This window comes from Stigmatopora argus, chromosome 10 (genome assembly GCF_051989625.1).
Source record: "Stigmatopora argus isolate UIUO_Sarg chromosome 10, RoL_Sarg_1.0, whole genome shotgun sequence".
Classification (NCBI taxonomy): domain Eukaryota; kingdom Metazoa; phylum Chordata; class Actinopteri; order Syngnathiformes; family Syngnathidae; genus Stigmatopora; species Stigmatopora argus.
The window spans coordinates 16,085,247-16,103,508 of NC_135396.1; the positions used below are offsets into that span (position 1 = coordinate 16,085,247).

Sequence of the window (18,262 nt, forward strand, 5' to 3'; positions counted from 1 at the left end):
TGTTGTTCCGAAGAACCCTCACCCCACCCTCCATCACCAGGTCACGAAATATGTCCGCTGCTTTTGCAGAAATGGAAGATTCCATCAATGTATCTCCGGCAATTTCTTTTCCTTTTATCCACAAAAGTAAAAGTCTCTCCATCTCGTCGTTAAGTGATGATTTCCTTTTCGAAATCACAGAGTGGCCATGGGAAGGATTCGTAGATTGTCCTGTTTTCTTCTGTTTCAATATCGTCGTCTTTTGCACTCATTTTCTTGGTAGGCATGCTGATAAAAAAAAGAATGTGCTTTATTCCACACAAAAAAACGTGACAGAAAACACCGTCAGAACTCATTGGAAACAAAACATAACAGAGAAACTTGAATCATGGATAGTGGCTGTTGTGAGACAGCCCATGAGAGCCCAGTATGTTGTAGGAAATGTTCCCTCTAAGCTGTGCGCGTGCGCAATTGCGCACTACTCTCGTCTTCTCTGCGCACAGCAAATCATATGGAGCGCACAAAATAAAATCCCTTTTTTTTTTTTTTTTAGCTGTGAGGACGACGAGCGAACCACTCATCCGCCGGGCCGCCCATTCATAGATATTAATCATTACATTTTATTATTACTAAATCATTTATGTGTAGTAGACATGCACCTGCTTATGGCAGGTGTGATACCGGTGTGTGCCCATAGCGAGCAATGATGATGTTGCTCACACCGGTACTCCGTGTGCTCAGGGAGGTTGTCTTTCTGCCCAGACAAACAAAAAATTAGAGGGAACATTGGTTGTAGGGATCTTCTAAAGTGAGAATCAATGCATCTGCGGCAACATTTTCAAAATATAATAACAGAGAAGGAATGCATGTACTTTTTGGGGAGTTTCGTAACTTGAGTATTTTTTTATTTTTCTCTCGAGGCACTCATTTGCTTATAAAAAGCTTTCGTAAGCTGGAAATTTTGCACTTAGAGGCATTCGTTAGTAGAGGTATGACTGTATTTATATTTATTTACATATTTGGTTCCCTCTAGTTTTGAATTGTGGTGCTAACGGTTACCTTTAGATGTTTTCAATGTTTGAGTATCTTGCATTTGCCAACACAGTATACTTACTGTATGTAGTGTAGATATAAAGCATATTATTGTATATGGTATATGCCAGGGGTCGGGAACCTTTTTGACGAAGAGAGCCATAAACAATTCATATTTTCAAACATTATTCCTTGAGAGCCATACTCAGAATTTAAAAGTAAAAATACATGAAAATGTGTGCATTTATTAATCATTTCACCACTTTGAAAGTAAAAAAAGTCTCTGAATTCTTTTAAGAACATGTTTTCACTGTTGCTTATATAGTATCAATAAGAGTATGCATGCAGAAGAGTATAATGAAGTAAAAATTATGATTCAAAAGCTGCTAGAGATAGTGTCGGGGCCACAGTGTGACGCTCTCATTGGTGCGTTCGGGGCTTAGGTGGTCTTTCACCAGCGGTTCCCATATTTTACCACACAGGTTAGCAGAGAGCCATATACACCCATCAAAAGAGCCACATATGGCTCCCGAGCCATAGGTTCCCTACCCCTGGTATATGCGATGCCTTAATTGATTTTATCCACTTCAATAAATAATAATTTGCCTGAGGTAAAGGAGAAGAATGGACGCCACTAGGTAGCTGTAATTGCTTTGTACTGGGACAGATTCATGTTATTCAGCGCTGATTCCCCAGCAAAATCTTAGCATGGCTACAAAAATGAACAAAAAGAGCAGGTCAGGTTATATTGTATTGTGGGCTTAGTCCATTCCTTTAAAGGTAAAGCATTCTAATGATGTATAATACTTTATGTTGACCAGTATATGAATAAGAAAATTATCTTGGATAGTTGTCTTTAATCTGCAACCACAGCACATCACATTATTTGTCTTTTGTTTCTCAGGTACTCTGCAACTAGTGTGATCGATACTTCAAGCAAGTACAAATTTCTGTGGAAGCTTCCTCTTGAGGATGTGGAGGTGGTGAAAAGTAAGGGTTTTTGTCTGCATCGTAAATCACAGGTTTATTGTTCTAAAAATAATAATAATAATAATTGCGTCGATTTGGATTTGATTGATTGTTTTATCCTTTGGTGCACAAGGTTCTATTCAGACAACAAACAAGGAAAATGTCCAGAAAACAATCAGTCGACTTGACGAGGATTTGAGCATGCTGGGTCAAATCAGCAAACTGTCCGAGACCCTCAGCTTACCACACCAGGTTGTGTGCATATCTTCATACACTTGCAACTATTTTTCTATTTAGCTTTTTCATGGTGATCTTTTTCCTATCTCCTAGACCCTCGATGAGGTGATCAAGGATCTGATGACCTCTGTGCACAGGGAGCTGTCAGAAAAGCAGTCTTTGGCCTTTAGTATGACCTTTCTGCCCACCAAGCTAGAATTCACCACCGTATCGGCAGAGAGTAGCTTTGTCTTTGAATTTACGTCGCCTGATGTCCGCTCCAACTTTGAGCAGGCCTTTGAAGAAGCAAAGAAGAAACTGGGTCAGTGGAAGAGGATTGTTTTTTTCTCACAAGAAAGAGAAATCTGGCTAAATATTTGTGCTTCACCTTGGTTTGTCTTGATTGTTTAGCTATGACTAAGGATCAGTGGGACCCAGAGTTCCTGAAGGCTATTCCTATTATGAAGACAAGGAGTGGAATGCAGGTGAGTGGGGAGAAAGCTATTTCCTGCTTAAATATTGCTTATACATACCTGTCAACCCCAGCCAATTGCTCCCCTTCTTAATGATTGCAATTCCCCTCATTAAGCGATACAAAAAAACGTCCCAAAGTAACGCGGAACATATTTACTCACATAGGGCGCACATAAAAGTCTAAAATTGTATCCAAAGTGGACAGCTTTCTGACGCGCTACATTTATATAGTGAAAAGGCGAACAGGAGAAAGGGGAATGCACGTGCGCATATCATGCTTAAAGCATGAAAATACAATTAGCAATCGGCGATGACGTTTTAGTCTGCTACTAGTGAGCGAGACGATCCGGATTAGAGCCGAAATAGGTGAAACGAGATCAGTTTTACAAAAAAACGTACTTTAAAAAAATCCCGTACAAAAATTGTTATACGGCATACAAAATTTGAAATGATCAAAAAACTTACAAAATATGGGAAAAACTTATAAGTTGTCAAGTATGTAATCATGTCTTCACAAACAATCTCTGTTCATGTACTGTGTTGTTGGTCTGGTTCTAGTTTTCATGTGCTTCTCCAAGTCACACCAGTCCTGACAGTGGATGTGAAGTATGGGTTTGTAACAGTGATGGATATGTTGGTCAGGTATGAAGCACGAGCTGACTATTATGAACTCGGTTTTACAATGCAGTATTTGTTTGCCTATTTTATTTGCTCTGCTTTGATCTTGACATTGTTGTGATGTCTCTTTATTAGGTTTGCCTGTTGAACATCAAAGAGGAGCCCACAGTGGAGGCCTGTATTGCCGTCTGCTCAGCCAGGATCATCTGTATTGCTGCTGTACCTGGGCTGAAGGGCAGGTCAGTAAACAGGCATGCCCACGCACACATGATGTTTATCATAATTGCTTGGGCTTCATTTCATTTCCATTTTCAAAGGGAGTGTGGACCTGAAACAGCCCCAACAACCACAACACCTGACCACACTCAACAACAATTCCATATTTCCAATTCACATTCCTCTTTGGAACTGACCAGGCAACTAACAGGTAATTCATAAAGTTTATTCACTTTCCCCAGGCTTATATTGCCCCACTCACTTATAAGGTGTTTATTCCAAGATTATGGAATCCAAAATACTGCGATCCTTCACCACTTCGCAACTTCAGTACAACGCGGTTTCTTTATCTTAAGTATAAAAAGAGTTCATAAAAATGTCAAAATCCACGCTAAAATAGTGTATACCAGCGGTAGGGAACCTATGCCTCGGGAGCCAAATGTGGCTATTTTAATGGGTGGATATGGCTCTCCACTAACTTGTGAGGTAAAATATGGAGACCGCCGGTGAGAGTCCCAACCGCACTAATAGGAGCGTCACATCGACCCTGTGGCCCCGACACTAGGTCTCGCGCACCTTTAATCATTTTTTAATTAGACCTTTCTGCACGCATACGTCTTATTGATTAGCAACGTGTAACAATGTTGTCAAAAGAATTCAGGGACATTTTCTACTTTAAAAGTGGTGAAATGACTACACATGTTCATGTTTTTTTACTTTCAAATGCTGAGTATGGCTCTCAAGGAATACCATTTCAAAATATGCATTGTTTATGGCTCTCAAAATCTGGCTGTCGAAAAGATTCTCGTGTTAATGATTGGTCAAAGTTGTGGAAATAGTGCCAAGAAAAGCGGTAGTTTTACTTATTGCCTTTTATTTTAATGTCAAAGTTCCGGGCTAAAAGTATACTAAGACTTTTATTTAGCCGCACGTCCGGCTGCCATTGACGGTAGACTAATAACAGAAATAGCATCTGCACCTCAGTCAACATGAATCGGACATCTACCGCAGTCAATGGCAGCTTATTGATAATGTGTTTAATTTGGGACAATAATAGTATAAAAGAGGCAAGTTTGTCTATACCAGGGGTAGGCAAACTTTTTGAATGGCAGCTTATTGATAATGTATTTAATTTGGGACAATAATAGTATAAAAGAGGCAAGTTTGTCTATCCCAGGGGTAGGCAAACTTTTTGAATGGCAGCTTATTGATAATGCATTTAATTTGGGACAATAATAGTATAAAAGAGGCAAGTTTGTCTATACCAGGGGTAGGCAAACTTTTTTACTTGCGGGCCAGAATCGATCCTAAAATTGGACAGCATTTGGACACGCAATGTAATTGATCAAACCTGGGGATTGAAATATAAGAAAAAAGACACAATTGAAGGTGAAAAGGTATTTTCAAATTTACTTTCAACATTAAGAACATATTATTTAACGAAAGAGAGCAGTCTTTAAATTGCATTGGTATTGCAGGGCAAAGGGAAATGAATGAGGTCATTGATTTTTACAATAATTTGGACAACGCCGGCGGCGGGCCGGATTAAAGAGCCTAACGGACCGTATATGGCCCGCGGGCCGAGGTTGAAAAACATGTACACACACGATCCAGGGGCGGGGCGAGCGCGCGAATCCCTCGACGACGAAACGTCCGGTTGACCAAACGTCCGTTCTACCAAACGTCCGTTCTACCAAACGTCCGTTCTACCAAACGTCCGTTCTACCAAACGTCCGTTCTACCAAACGTCCGTTCTACCAAACGTCCGTTCTACCAAACGTCCGTTCTACCAAACGTCCGTTCTACCAAACGTCCGTTCTACCAAACGTCCGTTCTACCAAACGTCCGGTCGACGAAACGTCCGGTCGACGAAACGTCCGTTCGACGAAACATCCGGTCGACCAAACGTCCGTTCGACCAAACGCCCGGGGACCAAACGTCTTTCGACGAAACATCCGGTCACGATGAAAAGCAGATGAAATTAGAATTTTGAGTATAATTCACAGGGATTGTCCGAATTCACATAACACTTAACAACATTTGGAATGATTAAGAGATGATCATACCAACTTAAAGTCTTATGTGTTCCTCTCTCTTTCTGGACCAGGTGCTGAGGTCGTCCCATTTGACAGTGACGACACAGATGATGAGGATTCACCGAGCCCTTCATCCACTCTACAGAGTCAAGCTAGTCACTCCACCATATTCTCCTGCTATGGCAGTAAGTAAAAAAAAATGTCTATGGCGTAATATTACACTTGTGAATGACCGTTAATGCTAAGCAATGCCACATGCCACCAAAAAAATCTTAGAGCAAAATACACATGGTCCAGACTTTTCTCACTTTCATGTTTTTCTTCATCATTTATAAATTTTATCGATTTTTATTTGTTTACATATACATTTTTGAAGATTTTTTTTTAAATTACAGTGGTACCTCGACATACGAGCAATTTGAGATACGAGTAAAATTTTGAGCAAATATTTATCTTGAGATACGAGACAAATTTTGATATACGAGCAGACAGCGGACGCGAGAAGCTGCTCATAAGAACATCATAGGCTCTGTCTCTCTCCCCGCAACTCCCTCGTGTAATGTCTCTGCGAGCACTGGGCGGAGCGTTGCATTTTTTCACTGTTTTTTTCCCGTTAGTCAGTGCGAATGGCGTATATATTACTTCTCGTTGGCAATTGGTCGTGCATTATCCTATTGTGAGGACATTTGTGTGCATCATTTTGGGAATATTTTGAAGGCAAAAACACAACAAGCAAACAACGCTCGATAGGTTCCGTTTAGTTGCATGTGAAAGTCAGGATGGAGGCGGGGCAAATAGAGCCAACCCGGCCGGGAGAAGAAAGGTATCAAAATTTAAAACAAAATTAGAATTAAATTTAGTGTAAGGTTAGATTAAATTTATTTTTGAGTGTGTCTGCATCATAATCCAACTCCATTTACATTTGTTTATGTTATGTTACGAGCGCGTTGCCGTGCAGTCAGGGTGGAGGCGGGGCAAATAAAGCCAAGCCGGGAGAAGAAAGGTATCGAAATTTAAAACAAAATTAGAATTAAGTGTAGTGTAAGGCAGTGGTGCATTTTCTGGTAGCGCCTTCAACGTATCAATCCAACCCTCAAAAACTATTTTATGGCTATAAAACCTCTACTGCAGCTACAGCTGCGACACATAAAAAATAATCAATAAATTCATGCACAAAAATGGGGTAAAATCCACTTCCTAGCAGCATTTCATGATTAAATACAAATACTGGAGCTTTTCAGACATTAAAACCAGGTCAGGGGGTGATTTTCCCGGGAAAAGACAGCGATGAACGTCAATGGCGTACGGGCAAACATTGCCCGAAAATGGGGTAAAATCCAGCCAAAAACAGCATTTATTGATTAAATACAAATACTGGAGCTTTTTAGACATCAGAACCGGGCCCGGAGTATCATTTCCCCGCTAAAAAGACAGCGATGAACGTCGATACGTCCATACGTCCATACGTGAAATGACAAAAAATGCACTAAAATACTAAAATTAGGTAAAATCCACTTCCCAGCATCATTTATTGATTGAATACAAATACTGGAGCTCTCTCTCCCCCCTGCGAAATCCGTATAATTTTAGTACTATTAAACATATTTTAGTAATATTAAACCACTAGTTATTTGTTACTTTGTTAATAGATGGCGAATTAGAACAAATAAGAATGTTTTTCCAATCCAATATCCTGTTTTGGGTGTACTTTCAGAGGGTTGGAACAAATTAATTTGGTTTTAGTTCATTTCTATGGGAAACGTTCGTTTGAGTTACAAGAATATCGACATACGAGCTCAGTCCCGGAACGCATTAAGCTCGTATCTCGAGGTGCCACTGTAATGTTATTTTGTTTAGATGACATTTATTTTCTATCACTCATTTCTCTCTTTGTTTTAAATATGCTTTTTTAAACATTTTTCAATTTATCGCTGTTTAGATAATTGCTTTTTTTTCTCCCCAAAATGCATCCTTCGATTCATCTTGATATTTTTCTTAGTCCATTTTTCAAGCGTTCACATCTGCATTCTGTTTTCATTCACCTCGGGCTTTTCCTCTGTATAGCTCTGTGTTGTTTCTTTGAGTATTGAGAGTATTTTTATAGGGTTAAAAGTGCTACAAGCACACAGAAGTCAACTGTCTCGCTACTTTACTGGGATGTTTTGAATGGATTCACCGTAATGCTTGGAATATGCGAGGAATCTATTTTTAGGGTGAACGTCCGGTGGGTTGACTGAAATATGTAGCGTGTCAGCAAGAAATGAAACCAGTCAAGCGGTCAGGGTCAGAAAAAAAATTCACGGAAGTGCATAACCAAGGTGCATCGACTGACTGGGCGCCCCGTCCATTTCAGAGATTTTTTTTACTTTTAAGTGCGCCCTATAGGTGTGAAAATACGGTAATAATATTATGTTAATAATAATTTTTAAAAAACATGTTATTGCAATGAATCCTCAGGGGGCGCCATAGGGGCAACAGGAGGAGCTTTTATTCTTCGAGAGGTTTTTGCTGCACAAGGAACACGGCGACACCAGTTTTCTTGTACCAATATGCTGTTGTACAAGGACATGACACTGTCAAGACAATTGCCAAATTCAATGGCTCCGACCATGTTGTCCCCAATCTCTTAGACCTGTTTTTTTTTTCAAACTGCATGCCATATTGCAAATCTCCTGCAGAATGAAAACCACATTCTTCATCCTCATCCTCGTCATTGTCCGCTGCCTCTTCTTCCGCCCTCCTGTGTTGACGTCCTCTCGTCATGCCAGTTTATTTTATCTATGGCGTAAATCCCTCATAATGCTGGTTCATTTTTTTATTGGTAGTTACGACTCGCTTCGTGTCCTTGGAAAAGGTTATTGTGGCTGTCTTCAGAGTGTTCGCTTCTTTCTTTGTATTACGGACAGTAGATTCATTTATGCCGCAATGGCATGCTATACCTTTAGCATATGTATTAACATCACTTTTTCAGCCACTGCCATCATGGCCCCTTTTTTGGGCTCATTGGACGCCTGGACGCTAAAGAGGCATTTTTAAAGGTGACTCAAAATCCAAACAAATCTGGAATAGGCCCTGCGCAGTCTTTCTCCACACGTGATGTGCGCGATGGGAATTTCACTCGTGACAAAACAGGAGAAGGCAAGATGTCGTCACTCTTGGCCTTCTTATATCATTCTTCTTCCATTCGAGTTACGAACAACGGTACATACGAACATGTCTGCAAATTGCGTTTATGTCGAAAAATGTTCGTAAGTTCGATTTTGTATTGCGCGCCTTTTTCCGAGTAGTGCTTCTTTCCGCCGCTAATACCGACGCCTGGCGCTGTGAGAGCTCAGCTCACCCAGCATCCACCTTCTTCTGCCCAGTTCGTTGCAATGCGGAAGTGCGTGAACGTGTCTCCAGTGTGCAAAGAACCCTTTTCATTTTTATCATTAAATATCTCGTGCATCCATTATTTAATATGGTTGGTGAAAAGCGAAAGGCTTTTAGTGAGGGAGGTGCAAGGAAGAGGCAAGCCATTTCATTTGAAATGAGTGGCAATAATAACGAAGCTTGATGAGCGTGTGAAAGTGGTGAGCGTTGCACGTGAATACAACTTGAATCGTTCGACCGTCAGTACCATTTCTATACATAAAGATCGAGCAACAGGACGCAAATATTGAACGTTGCACAAAGTTTGCAAATCAATTGAATGATGCCATACAGTGCTACCGCAAAATTTATGATGAAAAAAAGAAGAAAACTGCGCAATCGTTATTAGATAGCTTCTTTCGGCCAGTTTCTAGTAAATCACTCTCTCTCTAATGTATGTATACAGTACTGTATGTATTCTCTCCATTTTATTAAATCTTTTTTCAGTACAAACCAATGTGTGTTACTTATACAAGCCTTAAACATACAAATGCACTTATATAAACCTTCAATATACTTATATAGGCTTCAATATACTTATATAGGCCTTAAACATAAATTATAATACAAAATATAGCACTGAGCAACTTACGAACAAATTCAACTTATGAACAATCGCTAGGAACCTAACTCGTTCGTAAGCAGGGGAGCGTCTGTATTCATTCATCTTCTGTAGCGCTTATCCTCAGGCTGACTACACACTGAACTGGTTGCTAACTAAACACAGGACATGTATAGACAAACTACGATTCAGGCATACACTCATGCTTATGGACAATTTGAAAATGTCATTAAGCCTAGCGTGCATATTTTTGGGATGTGAGTAAACCAGCGAACCCGGAGAAAACCCATTCAGGCACAGAAAGCTCATGCACACTCAACATTGGAGGCCTCGAGTCCGGGATTGAACCCTTGATCTCAGAACTTTGAGGCGGACATTCTAGCCACTCTTTCGCCATGCCATTTTGGTTCTACAAAACCAAAATTAATCTTCAAATATACATAAATAATGTGTGTATTTTATTGAGTTTAGGTAATCTTTCTTTTCCAACTTGTACAATTTCACTTCTTGACTTTGCTTTTAAATAGAACAAAGGTAGAGACATATAATTATCTTGATGAGAACAAATACAATTTGTCGCTAATTGATGAACTGATCAATTGCCCATGTGTTCGCAAACATGTATCAAGCCAAAGCACACTACTTGAAGCCCACTGGAGTAGATAAATATATGATGATGATGATGAGTCAGTTTTATTTCATCCTCACCATTTCTAATCTTTCATATGCCTGCAAAAGATGAAGAGGCTCCGTGCTCTAAGGATTTGGCTACAGAGACCACCAGCAGTGAGGAGGAACAGGAATTCTCTGTGACAAGCTCCTGTTCAGCTCCAGGGTTGGTGGCAGTAGGCGGAGGATGTCGTACTAACACTGAAAGCTCCATGGATGGCCGTGCCATGCGCCGCTCCTCCCGAGGATCCTTCACCAGAGCCAGTCTTGAAGACCTGCTCAGTATTGACCCAGAGGCCTACCAAAGCTCTGTATGGCTCGGCACTGAAGATGGATGGTGTGTGGTTTTAGTAATAGTCAGGAATACTTTGAACAACTTTAGTTGTGTCAATTCATGCTAAATATTGTTTATTTTACTGGCAGCATACATGTATACCAGTCCTCAGATAACATCCGCAACCGTAAAAACAGCATGAAGATACAGCACGCAGCTTCCATCTTGTGTATATTGTAAGTGTCTCTCTACTCTATTTTTACATTATTATTATTATTATGTTAAATACATCTTTTGGAAGCTACTCAATCTACTACCTGATACACATTCACACCTGCAGGATTAGCCAAAAGTAGGTCACTTTCATGTATTTCCCTTTGATCAACCTTTTCTTTCTTTCAGATATTTGGACAACAAAGTGTTTGTGTCATTGGCCAATGGTGAAGTGATTGTCTATCAAAGAGAAGCAGGTAACTTCAAAGACTGACCATAATGTGTGAATATTGCCAAAAAATAATACAAAAGTGTTGTTAAGTGTTTAATTTCACAATTGCATTTGTATTCTAAATTTTTATCCTGTAAAAAGATAATTACATGAGAAGCACTTGGAAATCATTTTTTTAAATAATACAGGTGCAATATCTGTATTAATGTGAGCTTTCAACTCTCAGGTTGTAATGTCTAAATCCCAAGATGTAATTGACAATTTGTAATCTAGTATTCGAAAAATCCAATAAAACCAGTAAATCGTCAACACATCAGTCAACTACTTACAAAATAGTTTGCAATTTACCCATTAAAAGCGTTATGTGTAAAAAGACCTTTCTGTTATGAGTATTAAATTTAAGACTATCACTATCTAACCTGCAGGTAGTTTCTGGGACTCACAGTCTTCTCAGACATTAGTTCTTGGAACACCGAGCAGCCCTGTCACCAAAATGGTTCCAGTTGGAGGAAAATTGTGGTGCGGCTCCCAAAACCGAATTCTCATCATTAACTCAACTACACTGGTGGAAGAGGTAAGACCTAAGATAGACAGTAATTAGACCATAGGAAATGGTCACAGACGACTGAATGGTTTTGTCTTTGTCGGGCCAGCATTGCTTACAGGTTGGGACAGACAGCAGCCGATGTGTGACGTGCATGGTGGCTTATGGTCAAGGTGTGTGGCTGGCCCTGCAGGGCAGTGCGCATGTTAAACTATACCATTCTCAAACATGGGAGAGCCTGACGGACGTTGATGTGGCGCCAGCAGTTCACAAGATGCTTGCGGGTAAGCGCAAAAAGAAATTAAATCAGGGGTGTCAAACATACCAGCCCGCAAGGAGGCTCAAGGATAATTTGAAAGTGAAAAAAATGCATAAAAGACATGGATTTAACCTTTTTAATTAAATGCAATTCAAGAATTATCTGCTAGTGGCGCACTCTTTTGCGCCATCTGCTGCTTTTTATGACGATGTTTCTACCCTGTTCTCTACCTGCCCACTACACCCTCATTAACAAAAAGGGTGTTATTAAAAAAGAGAAAAGTAGTTAGAGTGTAAAATTTTCCAAGAAATATGGACCACGTCCGAATTGCTTGCGGGTCTTAGGAAACAGCAGTCAACTTTCACCTGAAGCCGAGAAGTCAGTGAAGGCGCGGTAAAAACTACCTAATTGCTAGTGAAATAGCATTAGCATCAAAGCCGTATTCCGATGGTGTCTTTGTTAAAGGATGCATGATGAAGGGGGCTGAACTCGTATGTTCCGAGAAGCAAAAAACTTTTGACAAGGAACATTATAGCATAGAGGATTTCGGAAATATCGGCAGATTTAGATAGCCAATTGAAACAGAGAGTCATGTCATTTATTGCATTTTTCGTTGCAATTGATGAGAGTACTGACATCACGGACGTGGCTCAACTGGCCATATTTATTCGTGGAGTTGATGAGACATTGACTGTTAATGAAGAGTTTGTTGAGCAACAGCCGAGGATATTTTTGGGTCTGTCATTGCTGCACTGGACAGAGTTGAAGTGGACTTCTCCCGTGCTGTCAGCATGGCTACAGACGGCTCAGCAACCATGATCAGAAAAAAAGCAAGTGTCGTGATAAAATTCAGAGAGAAAGTACACGCCCTTAATAGAGGAGATCGTTTCTGGACATTTCACTGTATTTTGCACCAGGAGGCATTGTGTTGTAAGTCCTTAAAAATGGACCACGTCATGGAAGTGGTTGTTCGCACTGTAAATTTCATCCGTCGTCAGTTTAACACCCGTCTCAGCAACAGCAACATTACACACAGCCTGCCATACCACACTGAATTGAGATGGTTAAGCCGAGGTGCTGAGCAGAGGCATTTCTTTGATGCCTCATCACTTTGATGGCATCTCATACATCCCACTCCGGAGGCTAACAAGGCCACAAATAAAGATAATAAAAACATGGCCTGAGGACGCTCTTTCTCAGCTGCAGGACTGGTTTTCCAGCACCATTTGGGAACTTTTTGAACACCACAACCTCCAGGACTACACGGACACTGTACTTTCCTACATCAAAAACTGTACGGACACTGGATCCAAGATGGCGGCGCGCACGGGTGCAGCGGCTCTTTGCTCTCCAGTTTGGTGTTTTGTTTTCTCAGTCTTATCGTTATTTACGAACATCTGAGAGGCAAACATTTTCTACAGGCGCCAGGATTTAATTACTCTCGGTAGGAGATGCGATATATCCATCACAACAGATTACCAACGAACCTACAATATCCCCGAGGACATCCCGAGACCACCGGGATCTCCGTGGATAGTCAGCCCACTCAGAGTACGACGGAGGCGGCGAAAGGAAAGAAAGTGTGTACATACACAACGACTGGTGCTGCAACAGTAGGATAATTAACACTCACTGTTCCCCTGATTTAGAGCTCTTGGCAGTTCGATGCAGGCCCTTCTATCTACGTAGGGAGCTAACGATTGTAATGGCTGTTTACATGCTAACGTTAGCACGGCACTTAGCCTCCTGCCAGCGACTGTAATCAAACAGCAGCTTGCCCACCCCGATGGAGTCTTTATTGTCGCCGGTGACTTCAACAAAGCATTTTTAAAGACTGTTCTGCCTAAGTTCATCCAATACGTGAAGTGTCACACCAGAGGAGATAAAACTCTAGACCATGTTTATTCTGACATCAAACATGCGGATTTGGTCTCAACACATCCACCACCCTGCAGCATTATACTGAAGCTTCAGGAACATGAAGTGAGACAGGTACTGCGGACTGTGAACACTAGGAAGGCTGCTGGCCCTGACGGATTACCTGGGAAGGTGCTCAAAGCCTGTGCTGACCAGCTGACTGGGGTTTTCACAAAGATTTTCAATTGTTCCCTGCAACAATCCATCATCCCATCCTGCCTGAAATCTGCCACTATTATCCCTGTCCCTAAAAAGCCAACCATTGACAGCCTGAATGATTATAGGCCTGTTGCACTTACGCCTGTGATCATGAAGTGCTTTGAAAAGTTGGTCGCCCGCCACATCAGGGATACAATCCCTCCCACAGTTGACCCTCACCAGTTTACTTATAGAGCAAACAGGCCCACTGAGGACGCCATCGCCGTAGCTCTACACACAGCATTGAGCCAACTGGAGCACCATGGGAACTATGTGAGGATGCTTTTCATTGACTATAGCTCAGCCTTCAACACTATAAAACCGGACATTCTGGCTGACAAACTCTCCCACCTTGGACTGTCCTCTTCCATCTGCTGCTGGATTAAGAACTTCTTAACCAACCGTCTACAAACTTTTAGACTTGGTCCCCACCTCTCTTCCTCCATTACACTGAGCACTGGCTCCCCTCAAGGTTGTGTACTGAGTCCTCTTTTATACTCCCTGTACACATACGACTGTACACCGACCCGCCCCTCTACCTCCATCATCAAATATGCCGATGACACCACTGTGGTCGGACTCATCTCAGGGGGGATGAGTCTGCCTACAGAGATGAAGTCAACAAACTGTCTTCGTGGTGTTTGGTGAACAATCTCACACTAAACACCACGAAAACTAAATAAATAATCCAGGACTTTCGCAAACGCAGCACAGATCTGGGCCCACTCCTCATGAATGGAGTATGCTTAGACAGGGTCCAGTCCTTCAAATTCCTGGGGGTCCACGTCATGGACAAGCTCTCCTGGTGTACCAACACCACGGCAGTTGTGAAGAAGGCCCAGAAATGACTCCATTTCCTGAGGGTACTCAGGAGGAACAACTTGGACACTAAGCTTCTGGTAACCTTCTACCTTCCCAGCTCCTGCCCTCTGGCAGACGCTACAGATCTCACAAAACACGGACAAATAGACTTAGGGACAGTTTTTTTTGCCCACAGCCATCAGGACTCTGAACTTGCGTTAGTATGACACACAATCCCTTCTGTGCAATAAATTTGGGGTGTGCAATAACAATGTGCAATATCTTAGATTGTGCAATATTTTAGAATTTACCTTGCGAGGATGTGACTTTTTAGATTTTTATATTACTTGTGTTTTTTTTACCGGTGAAAACGCACTTTGTGGAGTAGCACCACCAATTTCGTTACACGCAGCTGTGTATGATGACAATAAAGGCTTTTGATTGATTGATTGATCTACAAGAGGAAATCAGACAGTTAATGGAGAAAAATGGAAAACCAGTGTCGGAATTACAATCCCAAGAATGGCTACAGGACCTTGCATTTTTGGTTGATATTACTGAACACTTGACCAGTCGGAACAAAATGTTGCAAGGCCGCAAAAAAGTTGTCACACGGTTTTCTGACAGAATACATGCATTTAAGTTGAAGCTGACTTTGTGGGCGACTCAGCTGGCAAGTGGCAACCCTGCTCATTTCCCCTGTCTGAGAGGTGTGCATGTGACCACACCTGATGTGGATGGGAAACTGAATAAAGACAAGATTGCAGGATTACTCTGGGAGTTTGAGAAATGATTTCAGGTATTTGGTGAACTTGAGAGAGCATTTTCAGTTTTTCGCTCACCTTTCACAGTTAAAGCTGCCGGTCGACATCCAGCTAGAGATAATTGATTTGCAATGTGACGCAGATTTGAAGAGCAAATTTGCCTCCGTAGGTCTGGACACATTTTATCAGTATCTACTACCAGGGTACCAAATTAACAGCCCTGGCTGCTAGAATAATTGTGCATGTTTGGGACAACCTACGTTTGAACATTTTTTTTCAGTAAGGAATATCAATAAAACAAAAATGGGTTCAAGGCTCACACACAAGCACTTAAATGACATTCTGAAAGTGACAGCTAGTCGGGACATGACACCTGATGTTGATGCACTTGTACAGGCCAAAAGATGCCACGTTCACAAACAAAAACAAGTGCAAACTAGACTAACGTCTTTAAAATGCTGGCTTGCATTTTATTTTTGCAGATACTGTTTGCATTAAAAGAATACAGCTCTGTGAAAATGAATACTTAGTGATGGTTCTAAAAAATGTGCAATGTAATGTTAGTGTTTCTTTATAAATCTCATTTACTCGTAATGTTCATTACTATAATTTTCAACACCAGTTACCGTATTTACTCACATATAATCCGCATTTGTCGGACAAAAAAATGATGACTGAATCGAGGGTACAGCTTATATGCGCATAAAAAGACCACATGCACAAAACTGCAAGGGGACAAAGACGAAATGCCATAACGCAATACAATGCGCCCGATAAGATCATTTGTTGCAAAATAGAGAAAAGATCATCAGATAAAACGCTAATCCAAATTTATTTTGGCTTCTATGAATAAAATTCAAGAAAAATGTATCTTGCTAAAACATGAAAAAACTTGCTTGTGCCTGTCACCACTCGCTCAGGGCGTCGCCATCTTACCTAGGGCGCCGCCATCTTACTTAGGGCGCCGCCGTCTTAGCTAGTTAAAGGTGCTCTGACTGGCCAGACACGAGTAGCCTTGATACATGTGTTCGCAGTGTTTATCATGTAAGCACATCCCAATAGTTGATACCTGCGTAATGTGTATCTCATGCGATTATTGCACCCAGAGAGTTGGTGAACACTATGCCGCTATGCACTTGCTACGACACACTTCCTGGTTGTGGTTATGTTACTTCCTTTTTGAAGAAAATTATTGTACATTTGGGATTATGAAATAAAACAAAATTCTGCTTTGATTTTTTTCTTTTTATTGCTTGTTCGAACGTGACAACTCTTGCAGTAATATTGCAAAAATAATTGAAAAAATAGAGATATTTCGACTTTTGAAGTAATTTGGCCGACACAACATCTTAAACTTCTGGTAATAACAAATTGTAATTTCTGTCATTAAAAAGCATCAGGTTCTCAACAAGATAGACTTATTTCATTTTTCAAATTGAATAATTTGATATTTTGCATTTACAAAGACAGACATATTAACCTCCTTATGATATTGACACTAATAATGTGCTTTTGATTCATACAGTATCTCGGAATCACCACGTGCAAGGATTTTGGAATTGTAAAATTCAACAATTTTAAGGCAATTTTAAGGGTGTGGCTTATACGTGGGGGCATCTTATGTGAGTAAAAACTGTACTTGGTAAAGTTTCTGCAATTTTGTGAAATGTTTTGTAAAAGTGTTGTTCAATAAATTTCAAATTTCACAATGTTCTTGTGCTTCCTTACACCAAAACAAACGAAAGACATGATATTTTGGTTATTTATAGCTAAGTATGCTACAATTTCAATGGTCTGTCCCACGACTTCTATGTAGGGATCGTATGTGGCCCGCAAAGTGAACTGAGTTTGACACCCCTGATGTAAACCTTGAATAATTTAATGGACTAAAATTAGGTCACAAATAACACCTCCATTTATTTCAAATTGTTCTATATTATCAGGTGCGGATGCAATCATCAGACAGCACAAAGCTGCTTGTCTAAGAATCACAGCATTGCTGGCCTGCAAGGATCTTTTGTGGATTGGCACCAGTGCAGGTATCACTATGAAAACATCATTGCAATTACTGAAGACGGTAGATCGTTGTATGAATCACTGGTGTCTGACGTAAAGCCTAGTTTCCAAATCTGGACATCATTTTGTGTGGCCCATGAAAGCAAATCATTTTCTTTGATTTCATAATTTGTGCTTGTGTTTCATGCAAAAAAGTTCATCCAGATTTAAATTTAACATGTTATAAGAGCCTTTTAAATCTACCACAAACTAAAATTAATCCCAATTTCAGTGTCAATCTCATAAAAAATCAGTTGCTCTTAGCTCTTGTCAGAACATTTCTTATACCCAATCTCTTGCAATGCCTAGCAATGTAAGTCATTTAAGAACTCATCTCATCTCATTTTCTGAACAGCTTTATCCTCATTAGGGTTGCGGGGGGTGCTGGACCCAATCCCAGCTGTCTCCAGGTCAGAGGCAGGGGACACCCTTTAAGGGCACAAAGAGACGGACAACCATTCACACTCACACCCATACATAGGGCCAATTTAGAGTGTCCAATCAGCCTACCATGCATGTTTTTGGAATGTGGGAGAAAACTGGAGTACCCAGAGGAAACCCACGCAGGCCCGGGGAGAACATGCAAACTCCACACAGATGGACATGACCTGGATTCAAACCCAGGACCCCAGAGCTGTGAGGCTGACGCGCTAACTACTCGTGACACCGGGCCGCCTCATTTAAGAACTTCCAGACCGAATAAAATATTCTAAAAATTCGTAAATCAAAGACTTGTGAGGATAAGGCTTACGTCTTGGAACCAATTAATTTTGTAAGTAAAGGTACGACTGTAGGTATACAGTGCCTTATGAAAGTATTCAGC

General features: G+C 40.8%; 1 protein-coding gene across 3 annotated transcripts in view; it reads left to right on the top strand.

The window, feature by feature from the left end:
- Window positions 1-18,262, top strand: part of arhgef17 (Rho guanine nucleotide exchange factor (GEF) 17) — a 103,600-nt gene that overhangs the window by 76,580 nt on the left and 8,758 nt on the right. For all 3 annotated transcript variants that reach the window (XM_077611275.1, XM_077611276.1, XM_077611274.1), the window contains 14 exons: window positions 1,916-2,001; window positions 2,114-2,232; window positions 2,311-2,518; window positions 2,608-2,681; window positions 3,229-3,312; window positions 3,424-3,527; window positions 3,606-3,715; window positions 5,612-5,725; window positions 10,252-10,519; window positions 10,606-10,692; window positions 10,859-10,926; window positions 11,327-11,475; window positions 11,555-11,729; window positions 17,328-17,423. In XM_077611275.1, coding sequence (XP_077467401.1) covers window positions 1,916-2,001; window positions 2,114-2,232; window positions 2,311-2,518; window positions 2,608-2,681; window positions 3,229-3,312; window positions 3,424-3,527; window positions 3,606-3,715; window positions 5,612-5,725; window positions 10,252-10,519; window positions 10,606-10,692; window positions 10,859-10,926; window positions 11,327-11,475; window positions 11,555-11,729; window positions 17,328-17,423 — 1,742 coding nt within the window. The remainder of the gene's footprint in view (window positions 1-1,915; window positions 2,002-2,113; window positions 2,233-2,310; window positions 2,519-2,607; window positions 2,682-3,228; window positions 3,313-3,423; window positions 3,528-3,605; window positions 3,716-5,611; window positions 5,726-10,251; window positions 10,520-10,605; window positions 10,693-10,858; window positions 10,927-11,326; window positions 11,476-11,554; window positions 11,730-17,327; window positions 17,424-18,262) is intronic.